At 35.9% G+C, this 22,574-nt stretch overlaps 4 protein-coding genes across 5 annotated transcripts; 3 read left to right on the forward strand and 1 right to left on the reverse strand.

Annotated features, from left to right (window-relative positions):
* Positions 1 to 1,802: 1,802 nt before the first annotated feature.
* LOC100242241 (probable prolyl 4-hydroxylase 6) lies at positions 1,803 to 5,448 on the forward strand. The gene is made up of 8 exons (XM_002281384.5): positions 1,803 to 2,116; positions 2,199 to 2,285; positions 2,382 to 2,439; positions 2,808 to 2,912; positions 3,607 to 3,664; positions 3,759 to 3,934; positions 4,018 to 4,078; positions 4,950 to 5,448. The coding sequence occupies exons 1-8, from the start codon at positions 2,019 to 2,021 to the stop codon at positions 5,255 to 5,257; spliced, it is 951 nt and encodes a 316-aa protein (XP_002281420.1). The 5' UTR covers positions 1,803 to 2,018; the 3' UTR covers positions 5,258 to 5,448.
* A 122-nt stretch (positions 5,449 to 5,570) lies between these two features.
* On the forward strand, positions 5,571 to 7,526 carry LOC100249216 (transcription factor MYB35). Its single transcript, XM_002276036.4, has 3 exons — positions 5,571 to 6,085; positions 6,178 to 6,307; positions 6,663 to 7,526. Exons 1-3 carry the CDS (start codon positions 5,872 to 5,874, stop codon positions 7,429 to 7,431), a joined length of 1,113 nt encoding a protein of 370 aa, XP_002276072.2. The 5' UTR covers positions 5,571 to 5,871; the 3' UTR covers positions 7,432 to 7,526.
* Positions 7,527 to 9,531: 2,005 nt separating this feature from the next.
* On the reverse strand, positions 9,532 to 13,826 carry LOC100266380 (uncharacterized). The gene is made up of 9 exons (XM_002276083.5): positions 13,470 to 13,826; positions 12,968 to 13,048; positions 12,359 to 12,859; positions 11,416 to 11,551; positions 11,084 to 11,246; positions 10,655 to 10,783; positions 10,253 to 10,447; positions 9,969 to 10,091; positions 9,532 to 9,866 (listed from the first exon to the last, which is right to left on the reverse strand). Exons 1-9 carry the CDS (start codon positions 13,645 to 13,647, stop codon positions 9,774 to 9,776), a joined length of 1,599 nt encoding a protein of 532 aa, XP_002276119.1. The 5' UTR covers positions 13,648 to 13,826; the 3' UTR covers positions 9,532 to 9,773.
* A 1,342-nt stretch (positions 13,827 to 15,168) lies between these two features.
* LOC100261175 (uncharacterized) lies at positions 15,169 to 19,634 on the forward strand. Of its 2 annotated transcripts, none has more exons than XM_002281465.4 (9): positions 15,169 to 15,394; positions 15,596 to 15,690; positions 15,914 to 16,012; positions 16,481 to 16,585; positions 16,809 to 16,913; positions 17,311 to 17,449; positions 18,748 to 18,863; positions 18,999 to 19,055; positions 19,386 to 19,634. In XM_002281465.4, the coding sequence occupies exons 1-9, from the start codon at positions 15,250 to 15,252 to the stop codon at positions 19,518 to 19,520; spliced, it is 996 nt and encodes a 331-aa protein (XP_002281501.1). In that variant the 5' UTR covers positions 15,169 to 15,249; the 3' UTR covers positions 19,521 to 19,634. The 2 variants fall into 2 exon arrangements, with proteins under 2 accessions (XP_002281501.1, XP_059598501.1); XM_059742518.1 differs by having other exon boundaries at positions 15,180 to 15,394; positions 18,796 to 18,863.
* Positions 19,635 to 22,574: the final 2,940 nt, after the last annotated feature.

The raw sequence follows: 22,574 nt of genomic DNA on the forward strand, positions 1-22,574 counted from the left end.
GGGGGCTTCAAGATCTCAAAAGTCAGAAACCTAAATCAATCCAATCTTCTTCCATAAAAATCCAAACTAAGGAAATAACAAGACAAATTGATTTGGATTGCCATTTTGACCTTTTCTGTTTGTTCCCCCCCCCCCCCCCCCCCCCATGTTTTTTTTTCTCTGGTCCTTTACATCAAAATTTTTTCAAAAAAGAACAATTTTGAATTTCTATTGGTATGTTTTGATGTTTGCATTTCCACCAACCCAATGAGCTTGTTTTGATGTTTGCATTTCCACCAACCCAATGAGCTTGACGTTGTCTAATTTTATTTTATTTTATTTGGTCTTTAAACATTTTTTTTTTAATTTCTCTACCTAATATGGTAATTTAATCAAGTAAAAAATTGTCGGTGAATTTGGATACCTTTGGAGGTAGAAAGATAAAAACTATAATTGTTCTTATTTAAGATTTGAAAATTTTAATATCCTCTTATGAAACAACTAACCAATTTTTTTATTTATAAAAATTATGATATTTCATATTGAATTGAGGAGAAAGTTTTTTATACTATTTAAATATAAATCTCTCTTAATTATAGGACGCAGGTTCTTAACACTATTTAAATATGAGTCCCTCTTAATTCTTTAAACATATTTTAAAACCGTGAAATCCTATTGGATTCAAAATAGACAATATTTATATGATTTGATGCATATCATTACAAATGATATCAAAGTCAATTCTTAACCTTGATGTGAGATTTATTTAAAATGTTTGTGTTTGCATGAGTTATATGAGCTATTTGTCTATTTAGCTTCGCAATCTTATAGAATACAGAACATTGTGTTTACGTAGAGGTGTTTATGATATCCCATTTTGAATAAAGACTTAAATGTATTTTAAAATTGTGAATATCATTTGGACTTTAAGTAAACAATATCCACACAATATTTATACGATTTGGTGTAAATCATTATAAAAATAATCTTAACATTTTTTTTTTATTAGAAAAAAGTATTACAAAAAATAGAAAATATTGCATAGATTTTTTTTTTTCCAAAAAATAATATATCCATCAAGCTTGTTTATAAAACATTAAAAAATTATATATTTTTTTAATTTAAAAACAAGTTTTAAAAAATATCAACAAACAAGCGGTAAAATTCTCGGGATTGGAAAAATTTTATTAGTTAATTTTTTTGGAATTGTGCCGATGAAATCATATAGTGGAGGATTGAGAGGAGGGAAAGTGGGCCTATGGCATGTCTTGGGCCCGGGAAAGTCTTCCTTTAACCAGGCCCATAGATCGGTCCATATCAAGAGCTGCACCAAAAATTGGGTTAATATATATATATACATACACTTCAGCATGTGTTTAAGCAGATTTAGGGGGATTTTGAAAAAATAAAGTATTTTTTAAAATATGAAAATTAAAAAATATATTTTTAAATTTATACAATTATAATTATTTTTTGAAAATATAATTTTAAACTTAAAATTGGAATCGTCTCTTTAAAAAATACATTTTTATTCAATGTCTAAAATAAATAAATAATTTTAAACAATTATATTTCAAAAAATAATCCTGGAATTTAGAGTTTTCCACACAAGCCTATACTTTGTCCAAGTCTTATGTCAACCTCCCCTTTTGACTCTTCAACAGAAGGCTCTTCAAATTTGATTTGACTTTGCACTAAAAAAAAAAATCATACCTTTCAGTCTTTGCCAAATTAAAAATATATATTTTATTTTATTATTTTCATAACTTATAAAAATATTTTTAGTATATAATATTTTTTTTAATAAATGATATAATATTTTCCTTTTTTCCAGGCCAAACTCAGTGGGCGCCCATTAAAAAGTCATAAATGTGGAAAAAGGACTCTGAGTTCTGCAGCTGCTTTGAATCCTTGTAATAAAACATCCAAACCTCCCACAGAATCGCAGATTTTCTTCTTCTTCCCATCATTTTAATAGAACCCCAGTTTGAAGCCCTGTTTCTATCTATACTTTTGCATTACACGCCTCTCAATTCTCAATGAATTTTCAGGAGTTTCTCTCATTTTTGCTGGTTTTTCTTCTCTTTTTTCCTCATTCTTCTCTGCAATTTCCAGGATGGGTTGGAGAAAAGAAAACGTTTGTCTCTCTTGCTTCTCCATTAAGACTTGTTTTCCTATTGGAAGAACAGGGATCATGTTTGTATTCGTTGGATTTTCAGGGGTGGATCGGTACTTGGGTTGAAGCCACGTGGTTTTGCTTCTGGGTTTGATCCTACTCGAGTGACCCAACTCTCTTGGCGTCCCAGGTTTTTCTTTTTATTCTCTCTTTGAACTGAATTGGAGTCTGCATTGATTTGGGTTTGTTGATTGTGTTGGTTTGGTGGTGTTTTGGGACTTTACAGGGCTTTCTTGTACAAGGGATTTTTATCAGAAGAAGAGTGTGATCATCTCATTACACTGGTCCGAGAAGATTTTATATTTTCTATTTCTTTTTGTTTATGTTTTTTCTTTTTAAAATTTTATTATTGGAGCTTGATGATTGGTTTGGTTGGTGGGAAATATCGAAGAGGAAAGAAAGCAGAATTATTTTCATTATTTGCGGCGCTAGAAAACAAAAATGCTTGCTCTTGGTTGAAATTGATACAATTGGAGGGCTTACGTGAGATGGGGTTGTCCGTCTCTGAATCTGAAACAACATAAAGTCTGTTTCCTTCTTTTCCTCGGTTTTCTTAGCAACCAAGCAACGGGCTAGGGGATAACTGTTCTGATTGAGAACCTATTTTATTTTGTATTTTGACTTTTTGTTTGATTAAATTTTTGGGAAATAGGCTAAGGATAAATTGGAGAAGTCAATGGTAGCTGACAATGAATCGGGTAAGAGTATAATGAGTGAGGTTCGAACAAGCTCTGGCATGTTCCTTCTAAAGGCCCAGGTTGGTAATCTCTCCTATATGTTTGATTCTTTGGTCACAGAATGTGTAGGATGATGGTTTTTGAATTCTATTTAATCAGCGTGATATTAATCATCTAGCAATTGAGATTGACAAACATGTCAAAGTTACAGCAAATCTTATTGGGTGTGGCCATAGTTTGTGATTCCATTTTAAATAGTTACCAAAACCCTCTCACAAATGGAAGTGTTCCCTAAAAAATTTGGTGATGGAAGAAGAAAACGGCCATGCTTCACTTACTAGGTAGTATGGTATTCACACATTTGAATTGAATGCCGGTTGGAACCTTTTCCTTTTCTATAGAAAATAGTTTATGAAACTCTCCACAAGAGGCTTTTCCTTTCAGACTTCCTCTGCAGCACATTGATTGTCTACAGAATGGGTGTTCCTGCCGAAATTGCAAAACCGACTTTTATTTTTATGCCTGAATTGGATAAAAGTCTGTTATAAGTAGTTAGTGAAAACTAAAATGGCTTTTTTTGCCGTCAATAACTCAGTTCAAAGCACTAGATCCACTTATTGATTTTGAAAATTATCATGCATGCAAAAGGCTTCTGTGAAGCCAATATATGAGCATCATTGTATGATGAATGTAATGGAACGATCTTATGATGGATTTATCTGATAATTCTTGGACTTGGAAGATTTATTCAGTCTCATTGTTCTCCTTGTGAAGGATGAAATAGTTGCCGATATCGAGGCAAGGATTGCTGCTTGGACCTTTCTCCCAGTAGGTAAGCTCCTTTGATTTCTATAATTGATTTGTTAAAATCATAAAGGATATAAAACATCTTATTCCTTCTTTTTTGAACTTGATCTTCTAATCAGAAAATGGCGAGTCCATTCAAATACTGCACTATGAGAATGGTGAAAAGTATGAGCCGCATTTTGATTATTTTCATGACAAGGTTAATCAACTACTTGGTGGTCATCGAATTGCCACTGTACTGATGTATTTAGCTACTGTGGAGGAGGGTGGGGAAACAGTTTTTCCCAATTCAGAGGTAAATGATTTCTAATGATATTAGGACTCGTCTGCAGTCTCCTCTCCTATCTCATGTCATTTAACATAACTTGTCTTCTACAGGGAAGATTTTCTCAACCAAAGGATGATAGCTGGTCTGATTGTGCTAAAAAGGGTTATGCAGGTATAAGAATCATAATGTTGTCTTACAACCCAAGATTTTGTTTTCTTACTTTTGTGAGAATCATTTTAGATCCATCTGTTCAAATTCCATTAAAAATATCAGAAGGTAAGAACAGAGGAGAAACTGTTACATTTAATGGGCTAAACATATGAAAATCTCAAGTAGTTTTGGGCATTACTGGGAAAAGAAACGGGATAAAAAGAAATATGAGAATCTGAAGTGTCGTGGAAGGAAAGGGGATAGAAAAATGATGGAAGGAATTCTAAAACACTGGTAAGATAGGTTAGATGTCTCTTGATCGTGCAAAGTGGTCAGTAGACCTCAGATCCCAGGCCTGGGTGATGGATATATAAGCTTTGGCCATATTCAGTGGTGCAGGATGCACTGCAAGTTGTAGCCCTTGCTCTAGATTGTCCATACAGAAAAATCATTCTGATTAGATGAATGCTTGTCCTCTTGCTTGAAGAGCTTCCTAGGGTTCTTTTTCTGCAGAAATAGATATCCATTTAATAAAACACATCAAAGTCTTGACGTTCAATGTCGGTTTGTCATCCCCATTTTTGACATTGTAGATATCTCAGATAATGCCCATTTCTGTTGAGTGGAGACCCCTGATGCATAATTTACAAGTGCTGTACAAAAAGTGGGGTGCTTGTCTACAGGAATCTCCCTTTGATTTTCTTAACCTGTGTATTAGCAATGGCTTTTTAACCTTCTGGATTAGATATTTGAACAGTGTTGCATATCATGTCTAATATCATTTCTTTTATTATACTCTTCATTTCATTGTCGCCCAAGTTTTTTGTGATTTAAGGTCTCCCTGTATTTCATTTTCAGAGTCTGTTATGGCTCACATTTGCTGTACTTGCAGTGAACCCCAAGAAAGGTGATGCCTTGCTGTTCTTCAGTCTGCATCCTGATGCAACCACAGACCCAAGCAGCTTACATGGAAGTTGCCCTGTTATTGCGGGTGAGAAGTGGTCTGCAACCAAGTGGATCCATGTGAGGTCTTTTGATAAACCTTCGAAGCGCGGAGCACAAGGGGAATGTGTGGATGAGGATGAGCACTGCCCTAAATGGGCTGCGGTAGGTGAGTGTGAAAAAAACCCTGTTTATATGGTGGGCTCTGAGAATTCAGATGGCTTTTGTCGAAAGAGTTGTGGAGTGTGCTCATCGTAGGAATCCTTTTTAGTTTTGTATGCAAAGCTGAGTTGTGTTGTACTGTGGCACATGTCTTTGAGCTATCCTGAATGAACTTCTGCAACATTTCATGGTCTTTTTGCACAGTTAATATGACATTGTACCTTGATGACTAAATTCTATTCAAGCTAATTGATCTATGAAGGGTGCTTCTTTATGTGCCTACCCAATTACCTGTTTTGAAGAAGGCTACAAGGGTCTTTCAAAATCTGAATATTTTCTCTTATTTGCTCTATATTCCTCAGAGAAGTAGACAAACTTAAAACTTCTTTGATGGCCCTTTTGTGATGGTTTGTGCTCAAGAAAGGGGCATTGTGCATGTCCATGCACTAAAAATTAAAAGAAGGGCTTGCTCAGACACGAGTGAGAGTCCAGAGTCGGTTAATTCTAATACAAATTATAACTAAATATCTCACCCCATTTGAACCTGACTGCAATGCTCTTGGAGCCAAGCAAGAGAGAGAGAGAGAGAGCCATGCATTATTTTGTGATGTCATGTCAAACCGTTTTGTGATAATAATCATGCATCAATTGTGGTTAAATGGGAGCCATTTCCATGCTTTTCTTGCCTCTTCACTTTGTTTAAACTTTAAATGAAGCTCTCTGCAATTGCATCACCATTACATCAACCAATACTTCACCCCCTCCAGCCTCCTTCGACCCCATCTCTGGCAATGGTGAGACCTCCTTGTTGTGACAAATTGAACGTCAAGAGGGGCCTCTGGACAGCCGAGGAAGATGCAAAGATACTGGCATATGTATCCAAACATGGAATTGGTAACTGGACACTGGTCCCCAAGAAAGCAGGTTCATTTTTGAGACTCTTTTCCTTTTTGATACGGCAGTTTATGTTTCATAATATGTAGAATATTCCAATGATTTGCATTGCATGAGTACAGGACTCAATAGATGTGGAAAGAGTTGTAGGCTAAGGTGGACTAACTACCTGAGGCCTGACCTCAAGCATGACAGCTTCACACCCCAAGAAGAAGACCTTATTGTTAACCTACACAAAGCTATAGGTAGCCGGTGGGTGTTGTCTTTCATTTATCTATACATGAAAAATGATGTTTTTTGGAGTACTTATCTCAATTTCTTCTCAAACAACTTCAGTGATACAGATCAAATCTTGTTGGGGATCTGGCATTTTTCTTTGTATATACATTGTCTCCCTTTTTTTTCTGTGTGGGAGAGGGGGATGGGATGGGGATTTGCTGTGAAAACATGGTTCCTAATCATTGGGCCTCCAGCTGAATTTCAGGAGCCTTTTTTCCTCCATTTTTAAGTGAAATGTAGATTACCACAAACAACTGTTTAACAGCCTATTTTGTGTTACTAGTGGAAGTATAATGACTCTCTCTCTCTCTCTCATACTGAGATGCAGGTGGTCTTTGATTGCAAAGGAATTGCCTGGAAGAACAGACAATGATGTGAAAAACTACTGGAATACTAAGCTGAGGAAGAAGCTCACGAAGATGGGCATTGATCCTGTAACCCATAAGCCCTTTTCCCAAATCCTTACTGACTATGGCAACATCAGTGGTCTCCCCAACACCGCAACACGAATGGGGTCCTTCAGTAGGGGCCTGAACAACGCATCAGTATCAGTGTCAGGACTTTCATACACCAACATGAATGACCTTAAGCCATTGGTAGAGCAATTCCAGGTTCTCAACCAAGAAACTGTCCAACCACATTTCTTCAGTGAAGTCCCCTCGTCTTCATCCTCATCTTCTTCTTGTTCTAACGTCACCCAACTGAGCTCACCCCAATCCTTCCCTTGCCAACCATCTCAGGCTCAGTTTACACCATCTTCTCCCTTCAGCTGGAATGACTTTCTTCTCGGAGACCCTTTTCTTCCCACTGATTTGCAGCAACAAGAAGAGTGTGATCCCCGGGGGACCTTCTCATCAACTAGCCCTTCACTTGTAACACAAAATGAGTTCCCCTACTGCAAGTTTAATGGACTTGGATACAAGGATTCCAACGCATTTCAGTATGGTGCAACTACTGGAGATGACATGGGAAACTCCCACAAAGCTTCTTCATCTCCTGCAAGTTCATTTGTTGAATCCATCTTGGACCGAGACAGCGAGATGCGTGCCAAATTGCCCGAACTTTTGGGTGAATCCTTTGATTACTTGAGTATCTAAATTGCAAGTTTTCTAGCTCTTACACTGGGGAAAGTTCCAGGGTTGTTCAATGTAGCTAACAATTCAGCATGAAATGGAGATAGTCTTTCGTCTTAGATCAGCCAGTTACATTTAGTAAATTATGGAGTGTAAGGTCTATCAATATTCTAATAAAATAGGTCATTTTCATAATGAAAAAAGGGGATTATTACAGTGAGATCATCAAAGAAAAGGCATGTCATCACGACATCACCAGCACTGAAGGGCGTCTTTCCTAGCAGAATAAAACAACTTAAAAAGCATAGGATAAGATACATTTATAAAAACATACCTATAACCCACCTTCTGAATCTTTTCTTATTCCTAGTTTGGCTTATATCTATGTTGGGCTCTCAAGATAAAAGATTCAGATAGAAAATGTTATAAGATTCCAATCCCATGGACCATTTAATTTCACCTATCCGGGTTATCTTGTTAATTGTTAATTATAGTATTAATGACGCCTTCTCCCATCCTAGATGCGGGAGAATAGGATTTTTAGATCCGATTCCACCTCCTTATCCTGTTAATCGATAATTAGGGGAATTAATTATGGATAAATTTGAGAGATTAATCCAAGATATACTAGGATATCTTCCTAACAAATTCTGGCAGTCCTTGACGTGCTAGCCGACCACAAAATGGCAGAAATCAAACAGCCTTAAACAAAAACGGTTAAGTTAGTTAGATAATAAGAAAAAATAGAAGAAATAGATGGAGGACACGCCGAGAGAAGCATAGACACACTTTGCAGAGAGCAGTATTCATTCATCAGTCATGAATACTTTGGAGAGATCATCCGTTTCCTTCCGCCGACAGGGCTCCTCCGGCCGCATTTGGGACAACCAGTTTCAGGCAATAGGGCAAAAGGCTGATGTGCCGCAGGCTGCAGCCATGGCTACCAGAAAAAGGCAGGAGGTGACATTCCAGGAAATGGAGAATCAGACCCCCCGTTCACGGTCTGGGAATTCAACCCCCCCACCTTCTAATTCTCGAGACAAGGGTCAAAGGTGTGCATTCTCAGCTGTTTTCGGGCGATGTATTGGGACTCGGACCCCCTGAAAATCCTTTGTATCTTGGTTTCTTGCCATCATCTGTGTAGAGTTCTGGGTTATGTCTTTCTTCTTTCTCACTCCCTCTTTTCCTTTTTCGTTTGTTTTAGATCAGCAGCGTTTGTATTCATGCAAACTTATTTCATGTTTTCTGGTATTTACTTGCCTCTTATTCCATATTTTCTCGGTGAGTTTTTCCTGGAAAATTTTAAATGGGAGCATGTTAAATTTAAACCAATATTCTCGGGTTGCATTTGGTAGAAAACATGAAAATGGAGGTGAATCACAATGTCGCCGGTAGAGAAATCTCCTTCGTTGAAGTTACGTTACTTCCCCATGTTGGAAAGTGTGACTTAATATGATTATTTTAAATTTTAACATTTGAAAATAGTCTCCCAAATTGGCTTTATTACCATTTCAAACATGTTCTTCATTGTTTCATTTTTTGTAATGCTCAGCTGAATCTACGACAAAGCCTGCGATCCAGGGTTAAAATGTTTCTGCAGGCAAGAAAATTACGTTATAGATTGTATCTTCAGGATCTGAAAATTACCATAAATGCCTGTCTTTCCCATCCACAAAGGGTTACTCTTGAATTTTCAAAATGGGAGAGGATACAGGCTAATTAATGAGTTTGGGAATGAACATGCAGGCAATGGATAACTTGGAAGGAAGTTAAAAATCTGAATTATGAAACTCTCATCCTTCTAAAAGAGAGGGAGTTCCAGGGAATGTTCATTCACACAAACACAATGCTTGGATTGACACAAAATTTAAAACTAAACTTTGGATTGAGTTTTGATCCTCTTATTTGAAAAGCAACTAATATCCAATGAAGATAGGCTAAACTTTTTATGACATTTAACCATTATGAATATTACACCCAATATGATGCTCTGATTCGAACTTTCGAACTATAATCTGATCGACTCATGCCTGAGCTTAAGAACGGCATTTTGCAACCCAACACAATTTTTTTTGGTAAAAATACATCCAACTCGAATGAAAGAGAAAGTTCACAACCACAAAAAATGAGAATATGTCGATTATCATTAATAGAAGAAAAGATGATTTTTAGCTTTGGTCATTATTGCTATACAAATTAAATTCAGAGGTTACAAAATTGATTCCGGACATACAAATTAGGCCAAAAGAAAAGGGGAAAAAGAAGAACTCTTGATTTGTTCAGCACTTGTAAAGGATTATCAGGAAGGGGAAAAAGAAGAACTATTGATTTGTTCAGCACTTGTAAAGGATTATCAGGTTCTTGAGTCAACAACCGAGTTGGTTGTGGTTAGCGTAGTCAATCTCATTCAATCGCATGCAACATAATATATTTTCTGGCAAGTCTTCTGCCTTGTTTCCCTGTTAAAAAATTGTAAGAGGATGTAAGATGGGCATGGATAGATAAGTTTTAAGAGGGACAAAAGATCAGTGTTGCTGAGGGGAACTGGGTTCAGAAGTTACCTGAATGGTCAGGCCAAAGTCTAAGATGCAGTGCTTCAATCTGTCTTGAAATGCTTCAAAACCTTTCCTAGAGATGTAACTGAATCTGTGCATGTCCAAATCAATCTCGAAATAATTTTCCCCCTGTAAGAGTTTCCAGAAAAATTATGTAAAGCACATATACATATTTATATATGCACTAGTGTCGTTTAATCCCATGTGAAATTCAAATGCAATGATTTTTGTTTTTTAGAAAATGGTACAAATTATATTAATGATCTATGAAAAGTTGGACCAAAATTTACCAAGTAAAACTCATGTTGAGGACGTGATAGAACAGGCTTTTCATTGTAGGCATTCATTAGCTTCCTCTCAGCTGCACTCAAATGAAGATCCTCCATATTTACTAGTCGGCCCAATATCTTTAGTCTTTCCCTAAATGGTGCAATTGTATCGACAGCAAAACCTCTTACCCTCTCTACTTCATCATCAATTAACCTCTGTGATGGAAAGAAACAAGGACACAAACTAATTAATAAACTGTGGACAATAAATAGAGCTATAAGCCTTTCTGAAATAAAGAGCAGCTTCTCAGGAACCATCCACATGGATAAATTTTCATTTTAAGTATTTTTGCTGTATTAAAAACTGTGCTTTTCAAACTCACAGCAAATATCAAAAGCAGAAAGCTACAAATGAGTCCTTACTCTGATATTTTCTTGGAAATGAAGTGGAAGTTCTTTAGAGAAACTTTCAGATAGCTTGAAGTACAACACAAAACTCATTCCTTCTCCATCATTTTCACTTTGGAAGATCGAGGCAGGATACAATGGTATCTGTAAAAGGAAATTTACATCATTAAAAATATTTCCAAACAACTCCTCTATTCATGCAGAATAAGGGAGAAAATAGATACTTAAATGTCCATCTTAGAGAATATATTAGGACCATAAAACAGATGGTTAACAATGATTTCACTAGTTTCTAACATATTCTCACAAGTAATGGACATCATTTAGTAAACCCAAAAAGGTTACATATAGTAAATAGGACATAAGTTGGAAGATTCAACCAATTCCAATGGGAAATAACACTAGGGCGAAATTTCAGCATAGAAAAGGGGAAGATTGAAATACCTGAAGATTTACAACAAGAATAGGAGGAAGTATTCCTGATGAATTTACAGCAGGAAGTTCCACAAAACGAGCAATATGATTGATTTTCCGTGGTGACAAGAAGACATCAAAGCCAAAAGGATAAAATGCAGCATAATTTGGAGCAAAATCTTTCTTTTTATCCCTGCCAACAAAATTAAGAGTACATAAAATATTGAACGAAGGTGGATGGGGGATGAAATACAGATGTTGAGAATGAAAACTGATGCACAATCCATCCATGTAACTGTATATCATCATGATGCTTAAATATTGATAAGAGAACATAAATCAATTGGAAACCGTGTTCTCACCTAAGATAGTTCGGTCCCCGAACTTTGAAAGTGCTTGGCTCAAGAGTTGACCAAGAATCAGACATTTTCTTCCCTGGTGGGCAGAATGGAATTTGTGAACCGGCTAAAGGTCTTTGCAGAAGTGCCTTGGGCGAAACTGAGACAAAAGGACAACATGTACATTAGCTGGTTTTGTGGCACATGGAATCCCAATAATCAATGCAATTTGAAGGAATTAAGCCTGAAATACAGGAGAGTTGGGAGATAGGCAAATTTGAATCAGAATGCATATATATGTAGGAACTCTCATAGCAGCATCCAGTAGAATGGACATATACATACAGATCAATGACAGGCTCCATGCTCAATGGTCTTATAGACAGATAATAATCATAAAGCATACAGCAATCCTACTACTATGACTGCTAAATGCTAATAATGTCAGGTCATTCATCTCCTATCTAATCAAATTACTTGAAGTTAAAATGGAAGGCACAAGGTTCAACTGAAAAGACGAAAAGACGCAAAAAAAAAAAAAAAAAAAAGGTCCCTCCTGTTGCCTAAAGAAAAAGCTTATCATGATTTAGGCTTTTAGTCTTTTATTTTTCATTTGGTCACTGTCCGGTCAACAAACAAATAGGTGTATAAATGATTAGCAAAAGAGCTTTCAATGTCAAGCATGGTCAATAGGTTTTACCTTACAAAGAGATAGCAAATAAGGTTCTAAGAATTGGTAATGATTTCATAATTTTACGTGTGTTCAGACAGCTTTGGAATAAATAGGAGCTGATGTCAAACAAGGCATCTGTGATCTACCCAATGTCTCTCTCATCAATTAACAGTTGAATTAAAAAATTAATCACTACAGAGCCAAAAGTAACAGAAATTGTAGTGTACAAAAATAATGGAAAATAAATAAATATGGAACTAGGCATTAATGACAAAAAAGGCAGGTGAGACTCACATAATGGGGGAGTAGCATGACCTTCTCTCCGTTTAAAGGAAAGTTTCAGAGATGGTTTTCTCCTTGCAATAGGGTGGCTGGGACTTAGTGATCTTCTTTTGTCAACCGAGGAGACAGCCGACGCAAGACAAGGCAAACAGTTATTTGGAAGAAGTCCACAATTGTCCAACACCCCTGTTTCATTTTCTTTGCCACTTTCATCCACGCAGACTATAGATATTTCATCTAGGAAGACTGGCTTCTTCACCTCATTCTGAGGATCATCAGATTTTAACACCGAATCAGCATCTTTAGATGCCAAAAACAGGGTGCCTCCATTCTTGGAAACCTCTCCAACAACATACTCTTCTGAATTTTCGACTATCGGTTCCTTTGCTTTTAGTTGCTGGTCAGAGGGAGGGATGCAAGGAACAAAGGCATTGTAGTTTTTGTGTGTACAAGCTCTTGGGGATGAAATACTTGATATAGATGCACGTGCGGGATTAGTGGGAGAGAAGACATCTGCACATAATCCAAATCATGTATAATGCAAATCAATACACCCCATTACCTACACACTGAAAATTAAGCACCATTTTCAATCGATTGTAAATACTCCTTACAACTTACCCTCCTGAATGCTATAAAAATCATCATCCAAGTCAGACTCAAAAACCATGACTGGATCGAACCACACCTCCTCCGCGCATACTGCTCACACCATCAAATGGAAATCAAATTATGACTCAATAGATCATGTAAGCATTAAGCAACTTTGTGAAATAATAAACACGCAGCAAAACTTCATCCAACAAAATTAAAGTAATTTGTATTAGAGAAATCCAGGCTTCATTACACTAGAACCCCCAAAACAAAACTATAATGAACTAAAATTTACAGGACAAACAATACCAACTACTAAAAACCTAAAACAATGTCGGTAGGATATTGGAAAGAGAAATCCTTTCGTACAAAACATATCTTAACAATGCAGGCCATTCAACCCAGTAAATTCCCAGTCCCAATTATCAATCAATCATCCCAAAATCTAATAACAGAACCCCCACCGTCAATTCAAAAACCTAAGCTTACCAAAAACCAAAAAAATGAAAGAAAAATCAACGATCAGTACCTTGAAAAGTCGGATTTGCGGAAGAACCATCGGGCGTGCGAGAATCACCGACCTTGTCGAGCTTCCTAAGCAAAAACCGCCTCTTGATTACCCTTATTCGCTTCCGATTCTTCTTCGACAGCCCCAATCCACCACCTCTTCTTCCACTCCCCTCCGGCCTCGAACCGCAACCTCCCATGGTGGTGCCTTCCCTCTCACAGAGATCGAAGCTTCAGAATTCGGAGACGTCACTCTTCAACTCCTATAGATTAATTCCCACTCACTTTATCATCCGATAAACTACAAAAAATATATATAAATTATGATATCATATCAGATCTCTCGGCTTCGAAATTATACAGTCTTTATTATTAGTATGATTATTAAATACAGGAAAACACTGAAGATGTTGGCGTACGCCACCTTCACCCGCGGGTCCGTGTGGGCCCATGTGTTCACCTTCCACTACCACGTGGCCGCTTCTGGTTGTACCTCTTCCCCTCCCTTGACTGTAATCACACGCGCCCTCGCCGACCTTGCTTGGCGTGCCACGTGGGGCTCAGGACTAGCGTGTGAGGCCGCGTGTGAAAATAGAAGTGTGGTCTTATTCTTGAACGCGTTAAAAGTTACTGCACGTGCGGGAGTGCACACACGGATTTTAAGGTGTGGATGCAATAAAGGAGGAGTTACCGAACAGAGAGTGGGTCTGGTTCCCTTTTGAATTTGTCAAAGAGGGCACTGTTGAGGAAATGATCGGTCAGTTTCCAATCAATTTTCATTCAAAAGTAAAATACCCAAGGAAATCCCATGACGTCGATACTGTTTTCATAATTAGATGCATGAAAATTTTGAGAAAAAATAAATAAAAAAACAAAAGACAGAAAAAAAATAAAAATTGGTTTAATATTTGAAAATATATAGATTTTTAATTAATTTATGATAAATTAAATAAGAGAATTGAATATTTCATGTAATTTTTTAAAAATATTTTTCATTGTGAAAATGAATTTTATAGTAACATAATGGAGGCCATATGTATATATAATGAAATTTTTTATTGAAAAAAAATTTCAAATTTGTGGAATTATAGGGTTGTTGGGAACTATTTTTGAAAATAATTTTTTGTTTTTCAAAACAAAAAAAATATAAAAAATCCCTATGATAATAAAAAATTATTTTAAAATATAGTGTTTTTACTTTTTAGAAAATATATTTTAGTTCTTTTTTATTATTTTCATTTATTTTCTTAAAATTATTTTAAAAAATAATGATACAAGTATCATGATACAAATATATAAAATAATTAAAAATAAAATACTAAATATAAAATTATTTTTAAAATATATTTAAAAATATTAAAACATTTTAGATTTTAAACAAATTTTTATTTTATACAAATCAAAGAACTTTTAGAACAATTTTTAAAAATTGTTTTTAAAAACTATTTTTTAGAATTATTTTAAAAAATAATTATAAAATAGATTCGTAATTTCGGACGTATTTTCATGTATTTATGCATTTAAAAATTAGAAAGAAAAAAAGGTTATACGCACTATTTGACATGTGAAAAATAGTAGAATTGAGTATTGCTGCAGAGCTCCGCTCATTTCCACTCGGGTCCCGAGCCCATTCTCTCAGCCCGAGTCTTAAGTCTCGAGCTGGGCTGCTGATCTCAGCCCAATTTATTTCTAGCCCAATTTGCAATAAGATTTCTCCTGATAAGTAATAACACGTTTTTGTAGAAATCGCTTTATCGCATGAAATTTTTCTCTGCGGTGTGTGCTGCTCAATCCTTTCCCTAATGGCAGTTTCGTCGTCTGCAATTGTCTCTCCTTTACTTATCAACATCAGGACCAATCTCAGTTCTTCCTCTCCCGATCTACCTCTCTTCAGCATCTTCCGCAAAACGACCACTCGAAAACCGTCCGTTGTCATTTTGTCCTGCAGTGAGTTCGCCCTTTTCTGAATGCCCTGTGTTTTTTTTCTCATTTCTGTTTGGTTCTCCGGAAAGGAAAGGAAAATGATAGGGACTACTGAAGAAAGGAGTCCTTTTAAAACTCTTTCTTTGGTCCTTTTCTATTCTTTTACTGAGAGCCAAAAGGAGGCTAATTGAGCCGTGTCTTATCATCTTATGTGTTTTTTTTCAGAATCGGAGGATGGATTGGCGAACGAGGAGAAGAAGCTGTTGCTTGAACGATACGGTTATGATGCCAATGAGTTTGTATCAGAACCCTCTCCCAAGGTTCTCTCTGCTTGGTGCTCAAATTTTCTTTTCTATAGCTTATAAACTTATAGAAAATCACAAGGGAAAGAAGATTTTGGCCTTTTTTTTTTTTTTCTATCTCAATCTTGAAAATGCAAGAAATAGGTTTTCGTTTGCTCGGATTTTTTGTTTTCCTACATTTTCAAACATAGGATAATTTTGCTGATGTTTGGGCTTTTTTTCTCTCTCTCTGGTCTTGTAGACGACTAGGAGGAGAAAGGAACTCCAAAAGACGGGAAAAGGAAAGCAAGTCTCACCAGAGGATCCAAAGCCACCGAGGACAACTCATAAATTGCTTCAGGTATTGCCTTTTATTTTTTTTTTATGGATATTGGTGAAAAGAAACAACGTTTGTGACATTAATGCAAGAATATCAGAGCTATAATGGCTACTGTTGATTTTTGATTTCTAATGAAAGTTCAATCACAATGATAACAAGCAAGAGAAGGATTAGTGGGAATCTCAAAATACAGGGTAGGTTTTGAAGCTAATGCACTAGTCATTTGACCCATAGTTAACAAAATTAACATAGTATGATGATCCATCTAGAAAGACCTAGCTTTAATGTCTAATTATGAGTTACTTACTGTTATTCCAAAATGTGAAGATATATGTTATACATAGTCAACTGTATTTAGGTTTACATTGCTTGAAGATTCACTTGAAGAAGAGAAATTCATCATGGTTCTATCTCGCTCCATTTTTTCTAGATAATTGGTGTTTCTTTCTCTTAAAAATGCCATACCTATCATCGTATTGACCATTGTAGGTGCTTGGAGGAAAGGCTCGAAGAAAGAAGTTGCTCTCACCAAAGGGCATGGATGTTCGTCCAATGATGGAAGTTGTAAAAGGTGCAGCCTTTGATATTTTGCAGGTGATAGTTATCTTTGTCTCTAATCCATCAAAAAGCAATAGTTATCTTTGTCTCTAGTGATATCTATGTTCTGTGAACAATAAAATATTTTATAAAGGCTATAATTTTTTTATTGATGTCTAGAATTGATATGAAATCTAGAAATTTTACTTGTTAATTTTGACGCTGAAAAGAATTATTCTTTAATTATTGAAAAATAAATTAGTTGTTCTGGTTTGTTTAGGTGGCTGGTGGCTGTCCTGCATCTTTGAGGCCTGGGCGCTGGTTAGACTTGTATAGTGGTACAGGATCTGTTGGGATTGAAGCTCTTAGCCGTGGATGTTCTGAGGTTAAATAACAGACTACTAACTTATTAAATATTTTTTTAATACTTTGAATTATGATGTTTCTTCATGATTTTCTGAGACAATAATACTTGCATCTGAAAAAGATTTGAGTAAGCCTTACTATATTTTCTGAACTTGGATTTGTACCTTTGGCACAAGACTTCATTTGGCTCTCGGAAAAGTAGAGGTCAAAGGAAAGGAAATTGCTTAAAAATGGCTTTATGGCGATTTAAGCATTTTATTTTCATTTCCCCCACTCTTTCTGTGAACCAAACAGAGGGATAGCACTTGCAATAAGTTTCTTAACTAGGATGCCGTTTTTGTTTTTCATGGTTTTTCTTGCCATATCACTTTTTCTGAATTTGTACTCATACGTCTGCCTCTGTTTGCAATTCCCAGGTACATTTTGTCGAGATGGACCCTTGGGTTGTGTCAGATGTTCTGCGGCCAAATTTAGAGTGGACTGGGTTTCTTGACGTTTCAGTTATTCATACCGTGCGTGTTGAAAATTTCTTGGAACGGGCAATGCAGTTTGTAGGTATATGCTATATTTTACTTAATATTCAATGCTATGTGTGTTTGTGTTTCTGTTTTATAATGGTCAAAGTATATTAAAAGATAGGGGCCCGCCCTTATTTAAAAAAAAAAAAAAAAAAAATCCAGGGTGTTTAATTCATTGTGCACAATACGGTCCCATAATAATGCTTTTGGAGATTCACTTTAATAATCCACCCAGTTGTCATATAGCCTGCATGCTAGGAGCAACACAATTTGATTTGCCTGGATTGGCAGAAATGCTGTCATTTACTAGTATATAAACAATTGAATATCTGCAATATGATAAATCCTTCATGCTTAGCAATTGTGTCTGAAAGCTTATCAATTTGTTTACAGACTAGACGGAATCCAAACATCTTGCCATTCTATCATACCTAGAAGTCTAACTTGATTTAGAAGTAGAATTCAACAAAGCCTATCAAAAAATAAAAGGTGGAATTCAACATACTGAAGGCTTCATGGACAAGGAGTAGTCTTATCATTAATGCAGTGGGTGCCATTTCTTGTTAACCTGCAATCTAGTACAGCCTGGCTAAAATTCTTGATGGTGTACAACTTTGTGACTGATACTGATGGACTTCATCTCACCAATGACCTTAAGGGCCTGAACTATGAGTAGCCAAGATATCCAATAGGGACATTAACCTCTACTTTTAATATTTGGCTCTAATTATTAGGCTTTTCTCGTAGGCTCTAACATCAAGCTTTAACACAGATAAGGAAAGATGCAACGTGGCAACTTCAAAATCTAGATGTGTGCGTGTGTGTGTGTGTGTGTGTTGAAGAACCATGGACGAGTGCTTGATAGTCAAAAAAAGATACTGATCTTAATATCATTGATCATGACATGTCACTCCTAATAAACACATGATTGGTTATGAACTATGAATTCTGTATCAGCTTTACAATGGCTTGTAAAAAAGGCATCTTGATCCTTAAAGTGCATAAATATGTTTTTGACACTTGTCATTTTGTTCGATGACAAATATCCAAAGATAAATAATAGAACTAAGAAAATAATGATGTTGTTTGAGTGAAAAAAATAAATAAAACTACTGAATGTTAAATTTATTTTCTTCTCTAATTTCTAATACCTTTTTTTGATAAGTAATGATGAGATAGTATAAATAAGTGTCAAAGAAAGAGCGCAACAAAATACATAGGAAGTATACAAAGAGCACCAATAAAACAACAATTGTCTAATATCTAACTCCTAACATTTATAATCAAATTTCTCTCATGCCCCATTTTTACAAATTAAGACTTGGTTTTGTGTAGGTAAAGATCAATCATTTGATTATATTAGTGTTACCCCTCCCTATACAGAAGTGGATTATGAGGTATTGATGGGTCAAATCTCAAGTTCAGCCTTAGTTGGAGAAGATACCTTCATAGTAAGTTGTAATTTCCTTTAAATGCTCAGCTTAAGATACCTGTATTGTAAGGTGTAATTTCCATTGACTACTTCACATGGTTTTATTTGTGTATGTTTTTTGCTGAGTTCTTTTGATCTTACTTCCATCATCTAGGTGGTCGAGTATCCTTTAAGAATTGACATGCTGGATTCATGTGGATGCCTTGTGAAGGTATTTCATGTAACCATTTCTTTGTCTGCTTGCATCAAATATAAGTAGCAGAAAGATGAATTGGTAACTCTTTTCACTACATATTTCTATGTTCACATGGATGTTAAATTCAAAGATTCAGACCAGGCACAGTAAATTTTCCTCTACTAGAGTGGCTCATGTATAAAATAAAATGTTGGCTTACTTATGAAGTTGATTGATATTTTCATTTAGCAGATTAAATGACTAGAGATTTGATTTCTACTCTGCAATATAATTTGATTCTGTATATTTGGGTAAAATGATATCTGCTTATTTGATGTGTTTTTGATTCACTATATGAACGTGCAGATAGCTGACCGACGGTTTGGTCGGACTCATTTGGCAATTTATGGACCCAAGTGGGCACAGAAGAGGAGGAAGTCAGAAAAGTCATTTCCGGTGGTAGCAGAAAAAATGATTGCAAATGGAAGGTTGAAAGTATAAAAATGGTTATGCAAGTAGATGTCATCCACAACTCTAAATGCTATTGAGGTGGTGTAATAATATTCACTCCTATCAACTTTGATCAAGCCACACCAACTTTGGTGGGTCTTCATGGTAATTTCTTTTAATGTGGTGGTTTCAACATTTTCAAACTAGTGTTATGGTTCCAGATTCCTTTTTTTTTCCTGAAGATAATTTTCAGCTTGTAAAAGAATCATTACCTTTGTCCATTGCAGGTTTGGCTTTGTTGGCACTCTAGAATTTCCACTCTGCTTGATAAGTATGAGAAGATTTTGAATCAACCCTCTGGGCTAGTCACACTGATTTTTTCAAAAAATGTAAGAATTCAGAAACTAATTTTCTGTGTGAAATCATTGACAAGTGGATGTTTTTTTATTCATCTTTCCTCATTATACAAGTTAAAGGATATTCTTATTAGCACTCACTAGTATGATTAGCTTTTCTGTTAATTCTAGCACTGAAAAATGCAACTTGCGTACGCTTATGTGTTTTAATTTATGCCAATACAGATCCTCGCAGAAATGCTGTTACCATTGTTTATCACTAGATTAACCAATGTTGTAGTCCCAAGAGTCTAAACAGTTGTTGAGTGGGGCATGTGCTGGACAATATGATGGGAGCTTTACCCTTCTCAATCAATTTAAGATTTTTCATCCAAACCATCATTGGATTGAGAAGCTTTGGTATGGATCACCCTGAAAATGAACATTCTTCACACTGGGGTTGGTGGATTGGCTTTTTCAGCAGTGCTGTTTCATTGATGAGCCAAAAAAAAAAGGACTGGTCCTGAAACTTCAGGTTTTTGTAAAATTTAGAATCTTGGTTTTACTTTGTGAATCTTGGGCTGATTTTGACCCAATCTGAATAAAAGTCTTCCCAATCCTTGAATTTTGGCATACATTATTTTGTGCAATTCTAATTTGTTGAACCCATAATTTTTTAACAAATTACGATCCAATCTGGATAACAGTCTTCTTGATCCTTGAATTTTGAGAAACACTATTTTATGGAATTCTGCCTATTAAAAAAAATAGTTTGTGATGTTTGTTTGATCTACCTTTTCCTGGGTTACTAAGGTTCATCATAATTATAGAATGAGATGGCAGCTCTAGTTATTGAATTTACATTAGAATATTAAAGTGGTCAAATTTTCTGAATTTTTCTTTGAGTTGCTGGAAGAACCAGTAAACCTTTTAGACCCAGTTCATTTCTTTTTCTCTTTTAAAATTTCTAGCATAAAGTTGACAAATTTTTAGACCATGCTTGCAGAGTGTCTTTATATCATTCATGATGGCTTGCCATCCCATCAGATGGTCTTTAGAAAACATGTCATGGAGTGACCCAGCTGACCAACCCCACTTACTGTACTTTAGTTAGGTGCATGAGTGTGATTGAAGCACAAGACCGCATGTCTTTGATCTAAAATCTGTTTGTTTTCATGGCATAGAATCAAGACTGGGGCCATGCAAACACAATAATATATTTTCCTAACTTGCCTTACTCGTGACTTAATAAGAACCTAGCCAAGTTTGAGGAGACAGTGTTCAAAGTTAAGAATCCCATAAAGAGAAGAGGATTTTGATTGAACTGTGGAAGGTGGACCACCCCAATTGATACTTTGAGTTCTATGGCGGAAAGCCTTTCTCATCTTTTTCTTTTTCCAGAAGAAAAAGGAATTGCTTGTGGGATTGGAAAGCCTAGAAGTCATTGGCCATAATATCGACGTCAATGTACATGTGCACTTGTGGTGGGGTATGTTCTTTTCTGTTTTTTTCTCCGAGGGGAGCTTGGTTTCAAGGTAGCATTAGGCTTTATATTCTTCCCATTATTTTAGTTTTTTTATAAGTATTGTTTAATACACATATACATCTATTATTCACATAAATATACATATCTAATTATATTTACATAATTGAGAATATAAAATAGCATGAGAGTTCAAATCAGTGACTTAGTTAGGTTTGGTGTCAAGTTTGGTAGGATTGATCCTGATTAGGTGGAGTTCAGACTGCTGATGCTCCTTTCAAAACACACCCTGGTATCTGCTATTATTTTTCTTTTTAGGAAACCTAAGTTTTTTTATGGGGAACTGAAGCATCTTCCTCCATTTTGGACTCTGCAAGTCTGGCTTCCAGGTCAAACTGAAAACCCTCTTTGTTGTTGTATGGTGTTTCTATTTGTTGTCTTGTTGTATCTTTAATGGTGGCATTACTATTTGTTTTATTGCAAACTTATGAAGATAATGTCAGCATTTCTTCTCTTTTCTTTCTCTCTCTCTCTCTCTCTCTCTCTCTCTTTGGATGTTAAAAAGACTAATTGGTCACTTGATTGGGACCATAGAACACAATTTCTGTCAAGGAGATCTCCTTGGTGGGACCCCATTGAATGGTACTTAGATCACGAGCTGTACAAAAAAGGTACTGGTGATTAGGTAATGAAACTTGTGTTGTTTTTTGGTCTTTGATCTTTGGTGGATCTTTACTTTCTCAACACAATTGAAAGTGCTGCCCCACAAGTATCATTGAACTACAATCATCTAAAGCAAAAATGTGCATTAAAGATCATGGATTTGTTCATAAAATCAGATCTAGCTTAGAAAAGTATCTGTATCTGCTGCTTTTCCACTGATATTGTGACAAGAAGACTTTTTGGAAATCAAATCCTCAAAGCTGATTTAGACATTTTATTGGAAGAAGACAATGCTAGTGGCTGTTCCTAACATGCATATTCATCAATTTGATTAATCCAATGAGCTAGTTAGAATATAGATTTCTTTTTTATCCAGTAACTTCCTTTTGGATATATGATTAGCCAGTGAGATAGAGGTTTGAGATATTGAGAGGTATTAAAGCTTCCTCCTTGTGCTCTTTGTTATACTAGGTGTCTTAAGGTCTTTTGATGACACGACATGTGGATGCGTCCATACACTTGGCATGTATTTTGGGATCCCATGGTCATGCCCAACATTTGGAGATTGCAGCTGGCGTCTCCTTCTACTGGCAATCTTCTAGGGTGGTTTCATGTAATGTTGGG

The sequence above is a fragment of the Vitis vinifera genome, chromosome 14 (assembly GCF_030704535.1).
Source record: "Vitis vinifera cultivar Pinot Noir 40024 chromosome 14, ASM3070453v1".
Classification (NCBI taxonomy): domain Eukaryota; kingdom Viridiplantae; phylum Streptophyta; class Magnoliopsida; order Vitales; family Vitaceae; genus Vitis; species Vitis vinifera.

Excerpts from the sequence above, each read along its gene's own strand:
- LOC100242241 (XM_002281384.5), top strand. The coding sequence starts at position 2,019 with ATGAATTTTCAGGAGTTTCTCTCATTTTTGCTGGTTTTTCTTCTCTTT. Across the intron at positions 2,117-2,198 it reads TGGGTTGGAGAAAAGAAAAC|GGGTGGATCGGTACTTGGGT; the intron begins GTTTGTCTCTCT and ends TTGGATTTTCAG. Across the intron at positions 2,286-2,381 it reads CAACTCTCTTGGCGTCCCAG|GGCTTTCTTGTACAAGGGAT; the intron begins GTTTTTCTTTTT and ends GGGACTTTACAG.
- LOC100249216 (XM_002276036.4), top strand. The coding sequence starts at position 5,872 with ATGAAGCTCTCTGCAATTGCATCACCATTACATCAACCAATACTTCAC. Across the intron at positions 6,086-6,177 it reads ACTGGTCCCCAAGAAAGCAG|GACTCAATAGATGTGGAAAG; the intron begins GTTCATTTTTGA and ends GCATGAGTACAG. Across the intron at positions 6,308-6,662 it reads CACAAAGCTATAGGTAGCCG|GTGGTCTTTGATTGCAAAGG; the intron begins GTGGGTGTTGTC and ends ACTGAGATGCAG.
- LOC100266380 (XM_002276083.5), bottom strand. The coding sequence starts at position 13,647 with ATGGGAGGTTGCGGTTCGAGGCCGGAGGGGAGTGGAAGAAGAGGTGGT. Across the intron at positions 10,784-11,083 it reads TTCTTGTTGTAAATCTTCAG|ATACCATTGTATCCTGCCTC; the intron begins GTATTTCAATCT and ends TTCCTTTTACAG. Across the intron at positions 9,867-9,968 it reads ACTTTGGCCTGACCATTCAG|GGAAACAAGGCAGAAGACTT; the intron begins GTAACTTCTGAA and ends ATTTTTTAACAG.
- LOC100261175 (XM_002281465.4), top strand. The coding sequence starts at position 15,250 with ATGGCAGTTTCGTCGTCTGCAATTGTCTCTCCTTTACTTATCAACATC. Across the intron at positions 16,013-16,480 it reads CAACTCATAAATTGCTTCAG|GTGCTTGGAGGAAAGGCTCG; the intron begins GTATTGCCTTTT and ends TGACCATTGTAG. Across the intron at positions 16,586-16,808 it reads CAGCCTTTGATATTTTGCAG|GTGGCTGGTGGCTGTCCTGC; the intron begins GTGATAGTTATC and ends TGGTTTGTTTAG.